We start from the raw sequence: 15,087 nt of genomic DNA, 5'->3' as shown, positions 1-15,087 counted from the left end.
TGACCTCCATTACTCAGGGTTTGTCACTGTCTCATCTCCTTTGGACAGAGAACACTGAGAAAGAGACAGGAAGATGATTTACTCTTCCTTTAGCTTCTGTCCCGTCTGCTGCAGTGTCTGCTGTGTAGCTCCCCCAGCCTTGGGCCTGACAGCTCCTCATGCTTTGCAGGCACTGTTTTCCCTCATAGCTGAAACTCATGTCTGTCTGGAATCTTTGCTAAATGAGTTGAAGCCAAGCCTTGCTTTACTGACAGGCAGAGGCCCCGGGCTAAAGTGTGACGTATCTGGGAAGGGAGGAATCCCAGAGAGTGAACTTTCTGGGTCTGCTGTCCCACAGCAAGGGGGAGAAGCTTTCAAAAGAGCCTTTGCACCATGGGTCCCACAGGGATGAGGTGCCCTGACTGAACCCATCACCTCCAAGGGAAGCTGGTCCTGCAGGAGGCTTTGCAGACTTGCCAGGTCTCCAGTGGCGATGCAGGAGAAACCCTCTGGGATGGATATAAATCAAAGTGAATTAGAAAACAGATAGGCACAGCTGTCACCAATGCACCTAGTCACCTCCAGTCCTCTCCACTTGGAACATTTCTTAGTCTCTATTGAACATATGTCAGGATACTCACTTTTTAAACAACTTTCTGATTGTGCCACTGATTGTATCTGTATGTATTTAGATAGATCAAACCACATGTGCACACACATCAATGTTTATTAACTCTCACTAAATGCAGAGCAAAGTCAGTCCCTAAAGATGTGCCATAAAACTTTTCCATAACATTGTTAATACAACCTTCATATTTAAATGAGATTGCAAGTGACATATTAATTCAACATAAGATCTTTTTATGATTCAGAAATTTCCAGACTCTGGATAGCTTAATGTGCTAACAAGGCAGTCAGCTTTATAGCAATGTCCATGGTCCTCCTTTCACATTCATTGCTAGATTTCAAATCAGTAATGTCATCCTGGGGTAATGCTGATGAGAAAGGAGATCCAGCTTCCCTCTCCTTTGTCATTGAAGGAGAGTATCCAGCTTGTGTGACGTGCTTGGCACCAGCTGTGTTCTAATACCATTAGCAGCAGGAAATATTTTCCCTGCCAGTAATGAGGCTCAGCATCAGCTAAAGGTGGTGCCCCACAGGAAGACTTTAAACAAAATTGCTAGATTCTAATTCAGAAAAGGCTAGATATTTTGCTATTTTTGAGATAGGTGTTTGTTCAGTATGGAGAGATCCTGGATGATGAAGAGACCTGCCAGAGCTACTTTTAGTTCCTCCTGCTGCTTTCATTGTTATTCTTGTAGCTGTGGCTGGCAGTGGAGTTAGGATGGCGGTGTCTGTTCTCATACAGAAATGGAAGAAGAATGGAAATACGTGTGTGTATAAAGATGAAAAGATAAAAAGAGCAAGAGCTGAAAAGAAAGTGAGCTTCCCTGCATAGCTACAGATATTACATTGATTGTACCTTTCCATGGATGGGTTTTTCTTCTGTAAGATCACATTTTTTGTCTGATCTAAGGGTTAACAGTGTGCCAGGTGCAGTCTGGGTTGCAGGAGATCAGAGTTTCTACTTGGAAATTATTACAGTTAAGAGAAACCATTAAATAATTTCCTCTATTGGTTTGGAGACATAAACCAATACTTCAGCCTCACATTAATGCTTCATTGAAAACAGTGAGGCTGAGAAGAATTACCCTTATATATCATCACTTGGGAGAGGGAAGATACATCAATGAGTCATATGCAGGATAGTAAGACATTAAAAAAATTAAACATGGAGCCAGGCAGGGCTCCTTTCTGCTGCTATTGCAAAACAGGAACACAGGCCTTCTTCTTTAGCAGAAAAGGGTTGAAGAATATAAACACAAAGAGCACTTTACACAGCCAGAAAGATTATTTGCTATATCTTTGCTTTCTGGTTTTGTTTTTTTTTCTGTCCTTTCTGGGAGGAACAAGTTTTGGATTTCAGAGTTTCACTGTGGAGATGAAGATTTTATTATATGATACTGCTTTACTCTGACTTTATGAGTGAAATGTGGGTATACAAAAAAGTAACAACACAGGGAGATACAGGGTACTTGGGTTTTTTTCTGGAACTCCAAAATCAGAACCCAAATAAAGCTGACTTTAAAACATACAGAAAGACTAAATGGAAAGAGGAAAACTGGCCCCATAGGTTGTTTGGCTTTTCTTTATTTTTCACTAAGCCCTGTGAATTGGGTGGTGGTAGTGATGCAAATAACTGTTTTATAATGATATTATTAATGAATTTCTTTTAATTAACAATCAATCAATCAATCAATCATTACCTCATTTCTAATCATGTGAATTGAGTTCTGCATGCCAGGAGAGCTGTATTGACAGCTCTACAAAGCTCCAGAGTGGCATGGGAGCCAAGCTGGGGTAGAGAACTACATTTTGGGGATTGTACCATCCCTGGCTTGCTCTGAGGGATCTGTTTCAGGCACCATATAGCAGGAATTGTATTTGCATATGATATCACTTCTGTAGAAGAAGCAACTTATTCATGAGCAGTAGCATCATCACATCAAATACAGCTGCAGATATGGCTGAGAAAACGACCATTTAATTGAAGTAGAATGACACTGGGAAATTAAAAAAGTGCAAAAAATTCCCAATTATTACTCACTGGAAGCAAATCCTAGACATGTCTCCTAGTCATGGGGGGATGTACACAAAATGGGGATGCACACAAAATTCTGGGAGAAACAGAGTTTACAGGTAGACATAACTCTGCCCTCAAGACAGCGTTGGGGGCTCTTCAGCTGAGCCCCCAAACTCTCCTTAAAGAAGCAGTTTGGGATAATCCCTCTCTGATCCTCTGGAGGATGGAGCAAGGCGCAAGGGACAAAACCCCACTCCTGACAGCCCAGCCTCCCAGCATGTAGAGGCTGCTGCCTGCCCCTCCGGTGGGATTCCTGCGAGGAGAGCCTGCCACGGGTGGCTGTGCCCGGTGGGCACTGTGCGGGCACAGCGGCGCTGCCCGTGCCGGGCTGGGGCTCACCGGCTCCCGAGGGCACCCCGGGAAGCACAGCCATCAGCCAAGTGTGTCTGCCCTCAGTTTTGCTTATCCCAATCAGTTCTTGCAGCTCCTTCTATAATTTCTTCCCTTCCCATAGCAGCTGTCTGGGGTTTCAGCTGTTGTGCATGAGTGGAGGTGCCAGCACCCTTTAAATCACTATGGAATAGTAAGGGTGCATGTTCTGCGCTGGGAGAAAGAAGAAAAGACAAAGTTTGGGGTTTGTTTAGGTTTGTTTGGGGTTTTTTTTCCCCTCTTGTGCTTTCCAAGTGCTTGTCAGAGATAACTAGGAGAGCACCGGAGGTTATTCACAAATTAATTAGCCCGGGACTGCCAGCCGCGCCAGCTCAGCCCGCAGCCGCCGCATCCCTGCAGCAAACAGCTCCCACCCCCGCTCCTCTCCGGGGGCACGCGAAGGGTTAATCCAGTAGCTGTGCATTTAACGGCGCAATTTAAAGGGGAAAGAATGACACCCCTCTCCCCTGCCTCGCCGGCGGTGGATGGTTCGCTCTGCCCGGCTGATCACATGCTCCGAGCCCCCGGAGCTGCCGCAGCCCCGCCGGTGCTGCCCGGGGGCCGGTGCTGCCCGTGCCCCTCGCCTTGCCCGGCGCCCTCACCTCCGCTCCCAGGGAGGGAGAGAGGGCGCAGCACCAGCCCTGGAGCGAATGGGTGGAAATCTGGGAGGCACCCGTTCTCCCAGCACCGTTCCCAGCTCTAACCATGTCTATTTGTTGTTGTCTTTTTTTCAGGGACTATGGATCTTCAAAGAGGAAATCAGGTAAGACACCAGGCTTTTTTTTTTATGTGCTGCATGATTCTAGAGGTGTCCTTAGCCCCCTGCTTTTCCCCTTCTGTTTATCTCGTGTGGTATGAAATTGTGTAGCAGTTTAACTTTTTATTGCTGAATCCTGCTGGAGATAAGCATCAGTTTCTTTCCTTTGCACTGTATAGAAGAACTATATCTGTATGCTATATAGCTATATGTGTACCATAAACCGTATACATTATTGCAGTTAAAATGACTGCTTTTCTCTAACTGTATTTATACAGCTCCATCTCTGATGTGAGATGATCATTGCATTACCTTTCTTTATTTTTCATTGCAAATGGTCAAAGTGCAGAGTCAGAGTTGGGGTTCTTTTCTGGAGGAGAAGGATATCTTTTTCTCCGCTGATTTGAATCGTTTGTCATGCCTTTCCAAAATGCTCTGGTGAGGCTTCTGATGCAAAATGTTCTCAGTGCTTGTGTCTGGGCTTGGGCTGCCTCAGAGGCTGTAGCTCAGTGTTTTGCTCTTAAAATCCTGGATTGAAATGTCCTATAAAACTCTGATTTGAGACTATATAAATCCAATTTTACCCCTCCCCATGTAGGTCTTAGTGATTCTTACAGATGTGTTTTCAATAGGGATGTGCAATTATGGGCCTCTGGGTTTGGCTGGTCTGAGCTGGATGTGTCAGGGCTTTCTATTTTTTAATTTTTTTTTTTCTCTAAGCAGCATTGAGCACCTGCAACTCTCATTGACTTTGTTTGGAACCTTGGATGCTTCAAATTGCATTCAGGGCATCCAAAGAGAAGCCTTTCAAACCAATACTGACTCCTGGAAAACTCTAGCCTGTGTGCAGGGAGAGGAGGATTTTTTTTTCTTCCTGCTTTTTAAGATGATAAAGAAACACTGCAGTGGCTTAGTCTCTGGAAGGGAAGGGAAAATAAATGTAATATACTGGACTGCAATGAATACCACTGTCTAGATTGATTTGTTGGATAATTATGAGGGCTTTTAAGCTGCCATCCTGTAATAAGCTAAGTGATGCACTAAAGAGAAGCTGTTGCTCAACCCTGGTGGCCTGGGTATCAACTGGCAGCTGCCTTTGCAGGCCAATACTTTTGGTACCTTTCCTTGAATTTCCCTGAGGTGGGGTGTGGTAGTGAAGGGGCAAGCATGGTACAAGGTGCTGGTCCCACAAATAAATTAGGGCATCCTTGGTCTTCCTAATCTGCAAAGCTTCTGTCTGGGCTGCACTTCTAGGACTTGTTAAATGTAATATTAAGGAAAGTGTGTGTTCACAATAGCCTGTGAATTAATTTGGCAACAGTGCCTTCTCTAGAGGGGCTGACCATAAATAAAAAAGTCCAAGTGACTTGGTAGAGGGCAGAGCTGAGTGTGGGAGTTCCTGGCTCAGTGCCACATCCTGACCACTGGGGACTGTTGGGCCATGTAAAAATCTTTGAAAAACTATGCTGAAGTCTCTGGGGCAACCTGATTTAGCACTGACCTGGAACAGCATTAGGAGGCACATAGAGCTTTGGGCTCAGTGCACCAGTTTACATGAAAGAGTATTGCAATTCATGTGCCAGAGATGTGAGGAACTGCTTTGGGAGTGGAAGGAAACTGCTCCCTCTCCATTCCTGTGGCTCTGGGGCAAGTTGGAGCTGATCTGCCATGACATCATGAGAAAAGCAGTAGAGTCAGTGTAGCTGAGATGCCATTTGTGGGTGCTCTGGCCCTGCTGGACTCTTTGGTCCCCTGCCCTGAGCACCCCAAGTGACATGGTCATTCATCCCTGCCAGGGGCACCCAGGCTGGGCTCCCTCCTTTGGCTGCTTGTGCTGCCAGATCTCCTTCTGCACTTCTTTCCTTTTGGTGCTGGGCTGTTTGTGCAGCCAGGGCTTGGACACACTGGAGCTGAGGGACACCCTTTCTGCACTCGCCCCGCACAAAGAGCAATGTGAAGCGGTGCCATGAACAAATGGAGCTGCATAAAGGGACTCTGTTCTCAGCCATCTCCTTGCTTGATTTTGGAATGGCAGAGGAATGCTTCCTTCTGTTTGGAGCTGGATGAGGAATGCTTCCTTCTGTTTGGAGCTGGATGTTGTGGGAGCATGCACGCAACGAGCAAAGGAGCATGCCAAGGGCATTGCCAGTCCCAGCCTCTAACAAAGATCAGCTTTATGACACTTGAAAAAGGGATGGGGTAAATAAGCACAGATTTTCACAATTGCTGTGATGGTCTTTCAAGATAACAAACAGCTTTGAAATGCAGTTTCTTCTGTAGGTGCATGGAACTACTGCATCTTTAAACAAGAGACAAATAGGCATTTTTAAATGCAAGCACCTCCCAACAAATGAGACCTTATGAACATCCTGTGTCTTGACCAAAGCTGTGCTGGGAGGAGGCTGCTGGGTGTGAGCACAGCTGTCCCACACTGTCCAGCAGGAATCCCACAGCTGCTGTGTCTCAGGCATGTGCAGGCATGACAAGAGCGTGGCCAATTGCAGAAACATCCAGAGAATGCCTCAGACAGCCAACATCACCTCTACCCTGACCTCTGCCTTGCCAGAGTGAGTGTCTAGCTAGTCCTCTGCTCTCACCCCTTAGAGCAGGGAGAAACTGGATAAGTTCAGAGTTTAACAGGAGTTATGGAAACATTTACCGCTGCAGTTGATGCTGGTTGTAAACATTTGAGACCTTCTGAACCAAATGCAATAGCGTGGCATGTCCTTAGCTAAACAAAGGGGAGTCTTGTGCTGATCTGGGGCATCTCTGCATGCCAGCCCCGAGCCAGGCTTCCTCTTGTGCAAAGGGCTGTGTAAACACACAGCCCTTTGCTTGGATGTGATCTAATTATAAATGCTTTAACCTGCAGCCAGCTCAGAGACCTGGGGCTCTGTGAAGGCACAGACATTTGCTGTGGCCTGAAATGCCACATGTGCTGGTGCCTTGGACTTGGGGGGCTTTATTTGACACGCTGCAGAGCTGCTCAGAAAGCTGCCTTCATGTTTCCAGGCAATTGAATTGTTTCTCTGTGACCATCTGTCAGTGCTGGAGAGCCCTCAGTACAACTGTGAGAGGTTACATGAGCATATTCTGTACACTTGCAACAAATGGACTCTTCTTGGTCCACTCAAGGACCCTCTGCAGCAAAATGGGAAGGAATTACTTTTCAAACTCCAATTTGTCAATTGCATTAGCCAAGTGAACAGCTACTCATTTGTCATCAAAACAGGCATTACTTCTATGCTGGCATCCATTGTGTGGTTTTTCTGTCCTCAAATCAAAATAAGGGTAGAATTGCTGCAAATCTAGGAATGGATATTTGTATGGTACATTACAAGCAACAGATTAGGTTAATCCATTCTGCAAACCCTACCAGCTACCATCTGTGCATGGTGAACTAATTAACCCTTGAGATATCTGCTAATCCTGATGTGGCTTATAAAACCAGTTGGAGTATGTTTCTCCCCAAAGATATCATTGTGTCACCCATCTCACAAACCCCCTTGCTGGCTAGAGAAAGCTGCAGACTCCTGGGGTAATATCTTGCCCTCTCCCCTTGCTGAGAATCTTTCCTGGCTGGTTTCATGCCAAAGCAGTCAGATCCCAGTCAGGAAGCTGAAGCATCTGGGACCTGCTGTTTGGTGGCAATAGGGAGCTGGTGTGGGCTCCACAACTTTTCTACACTGAATCTCAGTGCTTCTCAACTACTGAGAGGACTCTCTTTGCTAACCTTGAGGTCAGATCCAGCACAAGAGGTGCTTTCAAAGTGATCTCTGTCACCTGCCCTGTAGGTGACCAAGCGCTTGTGGTCACAGCTCTCCATGTGCCTGGGCAGGAGCACTGCTGGCCACCCCCTTCTGGAACCATAACCAAACTGCCCCTGCTCTGACTGCCCGCCTGGCTGCTGGGGGCACAGCCTTTGCTTGGTGGCTTCCTCTGGCACCTTGGTGCTATGCTGTAGGATGCTCCTCCAAGTGAAGGGGAATAAGCTTTAATAAAATGGAAGTTATGGCTCCATCAGTCCTGCAGTGTTTCCTTTCCCTCACTGTTCAGATCCTGTCTGCATGGAGCTGGCTGTGCTTTGGCTGAGTCTGGCAGCTGAAGCCTATTTTAAGTAGTAATTTGGCACTTAGAATATTAAGTTAATGATTTGGTTCAAGCCAGTGTTGCCTCAGGATGCTGATGAGGCTTCCTTGAATGAGCAAACCATCTTTCAGCTGGGTTTCCCTGTCCAGTTTTTAGACTAGCAAGATTATGGCTACACACAGCCAACAATCACTGTTTTCTTTCCCTCCTGTAATCTAAAACTAGCAAGGATATATCTGCTGGCAAGTAAAGAAAAACTTCAGAGTCCATTGGAAGATACTTCACAAACTTTTTATAGAAACATCTGTAATGCTGTCTTTCCCTCAGTGGGGAAATTACTAAGCAGAGTTGAGAGAGTTTCAGCAATGACAGAAGTGGGGCCTCAAGTGAGAAACAAGCAGATTGTTGGGAAAACACCAAGGGCCCTGGTGGCTGATCACTTTGTGGGATGCTGCCTAGGAATTATGGGTGGAGCGGATGGCCCAAGTTGCTTCCTCAGCCTAATTCTTCATTACTAGAGAAACTTTCCTTCTTGCCCTCGTGCACCAAGGATGTGCACTCTGGCAGCTTCAGGGAGTGCCTTAATTGCTGCTTCTTTGCATTATTTGGGATAGGTTTTTTTCTGTTTCCTTTATAATTCCCAAGGGAAATGGCTCAACTTGTGGCTTTTTCTGTCCTTACAGCTGAGCTGTGCTCTTCACTTCAGAGTTTAACCTTTCTAACCCTGTCACTCTGCATGTGTCTAGCCTGCACTTAGAGTTCCATGGCATGTCTTGCTTGCTGCCTTTTTTTTTCCTTTTTATAAATGAGCTTTATTTTCTTGACATAATCTGAGCTGCCTCCTTTAAGACAATGTGGAGAAAATGAATAGTGTGTGCCACCCTTTCTGTGCTTAATCATTCGATGGGGTGACAAATGTGTGAGCTCCCAGCTGGACCAGCAGGGCTGTGTGGCTGGAGCTGTGACTGTGTTCCAGGACTGAGGTGGTGACCCTGGGAACAAAGCTTGGTTGATGGAATTGAGTGTGGAGGTCTCTGCCAGCTTCACAGGCCTGTGGCAAGCACTTAGCTACACATGGGTACAGGGTGAGCAGGGAAGGTACAGCCTCCAGCCCTGGCAGGTGTTTGGTAATATTGTGGGAAATGACTGCAGTAGAGGGAGAAGGAAGGACTGCTCCTGGAGGCATATAGTGTTGCCTTTCCTTTGCCTTAAGGTTGCTGCAGTATTGATGGGATGTCTTCTGGAGTTGTGTTTAGTATTAGAACTGGGGGATGCCTCAACTAATCCAGCTGACTGTGAAATCTGTCTCAGTTTTACCTTCTCAGCCAGAAGAACTCTTAAGCCTTTTAACTGGGTTCTCAAAGAAGCCAAATCTAAGTGTGTTACTAAAGAGGCTGGAAAATCCAATTAACTGCCATGGTCAATCCCAGCATGAGGCAATGCCTCTTCTCTCAGAGTGGCGACTGCAGCAGATGCTGGGGGCTACCTGCCCCAAGCAGGGACTTGGTCATTGCTCAGTGAATCTGAGCCCAGGTGGTAGCAACAAAGTTCAAATGTGGTTTTTAACTCAAATGTTACTTTGAGTCATTCTGCTCTCATGGTGTTTGTCTCTGAAGTCTGTCTCCCTATAGTTCCTCTGAAAGCTTTAGCTTGGAAGGTTGTTTTGTTTTTTTTTAAGGTGGTGAATAGGGATGCAAATCTGTCCAAGCCCATGGCAACATCCCAGGAACATCTTAAATAATGTAACTTGGTGTCTTAATCCTTGTAAGAAATCTGTGGTATGACATGATCCCTGCAGACTGAGGCATGTGCTCATGTTTGTGTCCTGATGAATCACACGTGTGCCCTGTGCTCCTTGCATTGTTTCCTACAATTAGGGCAGAAGCAGGGATGGTGGACTGGCTCCTTGGTGCCACTTGGCCTGTTGATGAGGATAACTGGATGAGATAGTTTGCCAGTCGGTATTTTATAACTTCACAAGCATGTACTGACAAGATTGCTCTCGATCAGAAATTGTGATCTGTTCCCTCATCATACGATTAACCTTCTTGGCTGTGTGTACTAATTACTGCATGGAATTTAAAAACAGCAGATTCTGGCAGAACATTTTGGTTCTAACATAGCTGCTTCTCTTTTTTTTTTTTTTTTTTTTTCCTGTTCCTCTTCAGGAAGATAAAGGAGTTAGTAACAAAAGAAGGATAGATTAGGCAAAAGCACAGCAGTTAATGACCAAACAAACCTTTTCATTTAATTACTGGGGATATACATCTTGGGCCTGGTTCAGGAAGAAGTTAGTAGTTAATGATCTCAGTGTGCATCTTGAATTCAGTCATCAATGACAGAGCTTCCTCTTCTCATGACTGACAATTATTTTTTCTCATGTAGTGAATTTGCTAAACTTCTGATCAGTCTATTGGCTTTTGCTTGATGCAGTTATTCCCCAAAGACCTAATTTTCTTCCCTGATTTTTTTTTTTTTTTTAACGAGACCGTAAGTCTTTTTTTTAAAACAAGTTTTTCATATAACTAGAGGAGCATCCATTCTGTGGGTTTGGGTTGTTTTTCTTCCAAGGCAAAACTACTGCTGTTGTGCTCAGGTGCACTAGCAGAGAGCAGAATTTGAGGAAGAGCTGCTGCTAAGTCAGGCAGATTTCATGTCCTTGCAGCATCTGTGCGTGTGTGACCCAATTCTGCATCTTCAGTCAAGATGTGAATCTGTCCACTCCAATCCCACGCTCCAAAGCCAGTCTGTAGTGTTCTGGCAGAAGGAAGCTGATCTCACACTTCTCCTTGTACACCATATTTTTAAAGTCACTGCTTAAACTGAAGTGCTTTGGACTTCTGCCTGAGTCTACTGACGAGAAGAGCAGATAGGAGACTTTATTCTGCACTGCTTCAGTTTTCTGCTGACAGGACGTGTGGCCCATTAGATGTATAGGATCACTGTCATCTTCTGGGTGGCCCATATGCTGGGGTGGAAGGAAGATGGGATAAGAGAGAAAGAGATGTTTGTATGTTGTGTGGGTTTTTTGTCTTGCTCCTTGGCTTTTAAACTGAAGTGTGGGGACAGGGTGCAGGATTAGGGAAAAGAATGTGTTTGTGTTCTTTGCCGTTCCCAGTTCAGCATCGGTGCTGCAGAGAGCCCTGTGTCCAGGAGGGAGGGCAGGGAGACTGGGTGCAGGCAGGGCTGGAAGAATGAGGTGTGGCTTGAGCACAGCTGTGGTAGAACAGTTTGAACCCTGCAAATGCCTCAGAGTGTCTTCAGCCGAGCACAGAGAAAGCACTTGGTACCTTAGGGCATATAATGGCATTTCTCTTGGTTTTAAGAAATTCTCTGTTCTCCATCTGCTCCTGTTCTTCCTCCCTCTTCTGTCTGTCAGTGGCAGATGGTATTAATGCTGCCTGCGTGGGTTTTTCCTCTCTTGCACAGAGAGTGCTGGTATTTTGGTTTTGGCACACTGGGTAAGGCAGGTGAGAAGTGCATTTGGGAGCTGGAGCAGAGGGTGATGATCCTCAGCCACTGCAGGAATCTGTATGGGGCACAGATGAGTCTGGCTGGCTGAGAGGAGCAGATAAAATCTTCCCTGGGCATTTTGAGTAACTTAGTCTCATGCTGGTGAGCACTCTGTCCCCAGATTCTGGAAATCTGGATGTAGAATGTGTGTCCTCAGCAGCTGAGAGCACTCACCCCTAAAATAGCACTCCCTAAATGCATCTAGCTTTGTGCATGGCTTCACACCTGGCCCATTTGAGCTGGCCTGTGTCCAGGCTGCGTGACAGCACAAATCCTCTCTCCAGTTCACTCTGGATGGAGTGGCTCACCCAACCAGAAATGGCTGGAAGCTTTACCTCCAGAGGTGTCCAGCAGGGGTTACAATGTATGCATTGATTATGGCCAGCTCTGCCTGGACACTCCAATGCTGCTGAGTGTTCTGTGCTTGGCAGCATGGCTCCTTCACAGTTGGCACTTGACTCTTGCTCCATTTTTTGAGCCACACATGAATCCCAGCATGTGTACATACCTGTGAGTTTCCAAGTGCAACGTCTGGAGCTTTTCTGCCCTCCTCCTTGGCAGGGCTGGAGGCTGGTTTTCCCCTCAGAGGGGTGATGCTCTCAGTTTGTACAGCTGTAGATGTGGATTAGCATTCAGATATTCTAGGCACTTCCCAGCAAAACTTGGAACTGGTACAAAACTGTATGTGCAGGGGCTGTACCACAGGGATCATGTGGGAAACAATCCCCACTTGCCATGTGGAAAGAGTTAATGTGAGCAATGGCTGCCAGAACAAAAACTAAACAGTCCTGGATACTTCTGGGTCTGCGAACGGGATTAAAATGGGTTTTTGCAGAAGTAAACAGAGTGGAAAATTGGGACTAAGTTTTCTTTGTGTTTGTACTTTTAGAAAGGATGAAGGACTGGATGAGGCTGTGAAAACGCAGCTGTGAGCGTGTCACTGTGCAGTTTGTCAAGCACACGATCCTCTGGCCCCACTCCTCTGTTCCAGCTCAGGAAAGGGCTCCCTGGTTGTGGATTTCTCCCCTGCAGGAGTGAGTTATCCAGATGATGAATTGCTGAGGCACGCTGGAGTCACGTGAAAGCCAGATGTGAGCATTTTCCAGGCAGTGTGTGTGGGTCTGGCCTGCGCCAGCCTACGTGGCAAGTGGACGTGGTCTGAGGTTGGTCTGCGGCGTGGTGGTGCCCGACAGCTCCCGGTGGGATCATTTCTGCCAGGGAGGGAGGGAGCTGCTGGCTGTGCCCATCGCTGCAGCCCAGCACCTCTGCCCCCACCCCCCACACTGACAGGCCCTCCCTGGCTGCTCGTGATGAAGCTGAACTTGGTGAATAAGACTAAAATTAAAGGCCTTATTTAATGCCTGCTGCCAATCCTCTTACTCAGATACTTTAGCTGGATTTGCATGTTTGATAATCCACTAGTCAAATATTTTTTCAAGATACAGCCCTCTTGAACAGATGGCATGGGGAGTGGAGGTGATGTTCAAATGTATAGAAGAGGAGATATCTCAGCAGGGATGAGAGGTTTACTTTAAAATGCAGTCTCCTATTAGGGAGAAAAGTAATATAAGTGTATTCCTTCAACAACTATCTTAAAATACTTTCTTTAAATATGATGCATCAACATCCCACAGACATAATAGCAAGGAAAGCTTATTTAAGCTACCCTAGTGTGGGACAGCTGCTTGCCCAGCAATTACAGTAACAAATTAATCTGTCATTGTGGTGGTACCTAAGAAGTTTAATGTCTGACCAGGCTCACACTGAGCCAGGCACCGGGCACAAATGTTGGTTTTGTTTAGGTCTCTCTGGAGCCTGAGGGGAGAAGCATCAATGGCACAGTTCAACAGGGTGCCCTGAGCAGGACTGAGTGAGATAGATCAAAACACTTGCAACCTTTCTGTGCCATCCTCCCATTTCTCTGACTATCTGTTGTTCTCTGCCTAACTGAATGAATTAATTGTGTGAGCCAAGAACGCATGACAATGGTTCCAGTTTGGAGGAAGGCTCATCTGCCTTTTTACTCTTTCCAGCTGTGTTGTAAAACTGCACACAGACTCTGTAGCAGAGGAATTCTCTGGTAAAAGTACTTCTACTTCTGAGGGGAGCTTAGCAAACCAAGTATTTCTGTCTTCCTCCCCTAGTCTAGCACTGTTGCATTTCAGTGCCTTCCCATTTAACTGAAGTGTCAAGCCCCAGCTGAAGGGGAATGGATTAGAGGAGAGAAACCTGGAGACAGGCTGACAGAGGATGGTCAGTGGATCTGGGGGATGGAGATTTTGGAGAGGGCCACAGGGATTGAGCATAGTGCACTGTCTGCAGATGGAAGGAGAAACAAGCCCCACAGTTTTGGGGTTCGTCACTGAGACTGAGCTTTCTGCTCTTGACTGGGCAGCCTCACCTTGTCAGGAGGAGGAGCAGGTTGTTCCTTTGCTTGTCTGAAGAATGCAGAAAGGAAGCAAGAAGGGGGGAAAGTGGAGGCAAAACCTCAGCAAGAAGCCCTGGACTGAGTAGACTGAGCCTGGCTTTTGGGTTCTTTACCTGCTTGGGGCAGTAAGCTGTCCCACCAGAGCCCCCAGGACAACAACATGGTGCTTCATGTATACAGGCTTGTCTTCCAAAATGTAAACTGAAATACAGGCTCAACTTCTGTTTTCTGTTCTGCCATATGTGATGAACATTGCAGCCAACAAGGCTCTAGGCCAATTCCAAGAAGTGGACGCATTTAAGGAACCATGTGGTCAGCCCACTTTTTGCTGACTTGTCAGATACCACTGCTGGCATGAGAACACACCCATTCCTCAGAAGAAGCATTTATTTCCCCCAGCTCCAGTCCAAGGAATCACTGATTGCATTGCTTGTTTTCTTTTCACCCCTCCAATTAAGACAGGAAGGATAAAAGTCTACAAAATGAGTCTGCAAAACACTCAACTGCACTCGTGGAACAGAGCACTGTTGGAAATGGACCAGATGTCAGTATCTCTTCAGTATGGCCACTTGTTCTTATAATCCCTTTCTCAGTAATTTAAGTTGCACTGGAACAGCTGGGAGATTTTGGTATTCCCAGTTGATGTTAAAGGCTTCATGAGAACAAAATAGTTTTATTAGTTAAATGGCCCTGGGACTGTTATCTTCTATGGAAGGCCACTTCCAAAGAACAGGCCATACCTGTGTAATTAAACTCTTTGCCCTCCAAAGCAAGGTAGCCACATCCAGATCACTGGTAGGGGCCTGTCTTTGGCCTGTGCTAATTTCTCAGCTATGCACAGAAATCATTTGGAGCAAGGGTTACATTGCCAGAACTACAACCACCCTGAAACTCATGGCCAGTATGATCCAATTGCCCACAGTTACTGCAGGACTGTCATTGGGAAATATGTAGCTTAACAAGCTAGACAGATTTTTGTTTTAAAACAAGCTTGTTATAATGGTCCCTGATAGCCCAGCAACTGTGATTCTGCAAGAGAGTGGCAGCAGTGTCAAATCATGGATGCTGGGCTCAAAACTGAACTGAACATTTCAGACAAGGTTACTAACAAAACGAACCTGTACCAGCAGCTGCTGCTGAAATGCCCATGGAGGAGGAGTTCCTCTGCACCTGCTGGGGCAGGAGCCCACCTGGATGTGTAGAACTGATGTGTACCATGAATGTGGTATCTGGATTTTGGCAGATTGA

The 15,087-nt window shown here is 46.2% G+C and overlaps 1 protein-coding gene across 4 annotated transcripts in view; it reads left to right on the top strand.

Annotated features, from left to right (window-relative positions):
• SH3PXD2A (SH3 and PX domains 2A) overlaps nt 1-15,087 on the top strand; it is a 237,768-nt gene that overhangs the window by 145,088 nt on the left and 77,593 nt on the right. For all 4 annotated transcript variants that reach the window (XM_058028729.1, XM_058028727.1, XM_058028731.1 and 1 more), the window contains one exon: nt 3,787-3,815. In XM_058028729.1, coding sequence (XP_057884712.1) covers nt 3,787-3,815 — 29 coding nt within the window. The remainder of the gene's footprint in view (nt 1-3,786; nt 3,816-15,087) is intronic.

Source organism: Melospiza georgiana, chromosome 8 (genome assembly GCF_028018845.1).
Source record: "Melospiza georgiana isolate bMelGeo1 chromosome 8, bMelGeo1.pri, whole genome shotgun sequence".
Classification (NCBI taxonomy): domain Eukaryota; kingdom Metazoa; phylum Chordata; class Aves; order Passeriformes; family Passerellidae; genus Melospiza; species Melospiza georgiana.
Note: the sequence above shows the minus strand (reverse complement) of the source record. Positions and strands in the feature narration are given on the sequence as shown.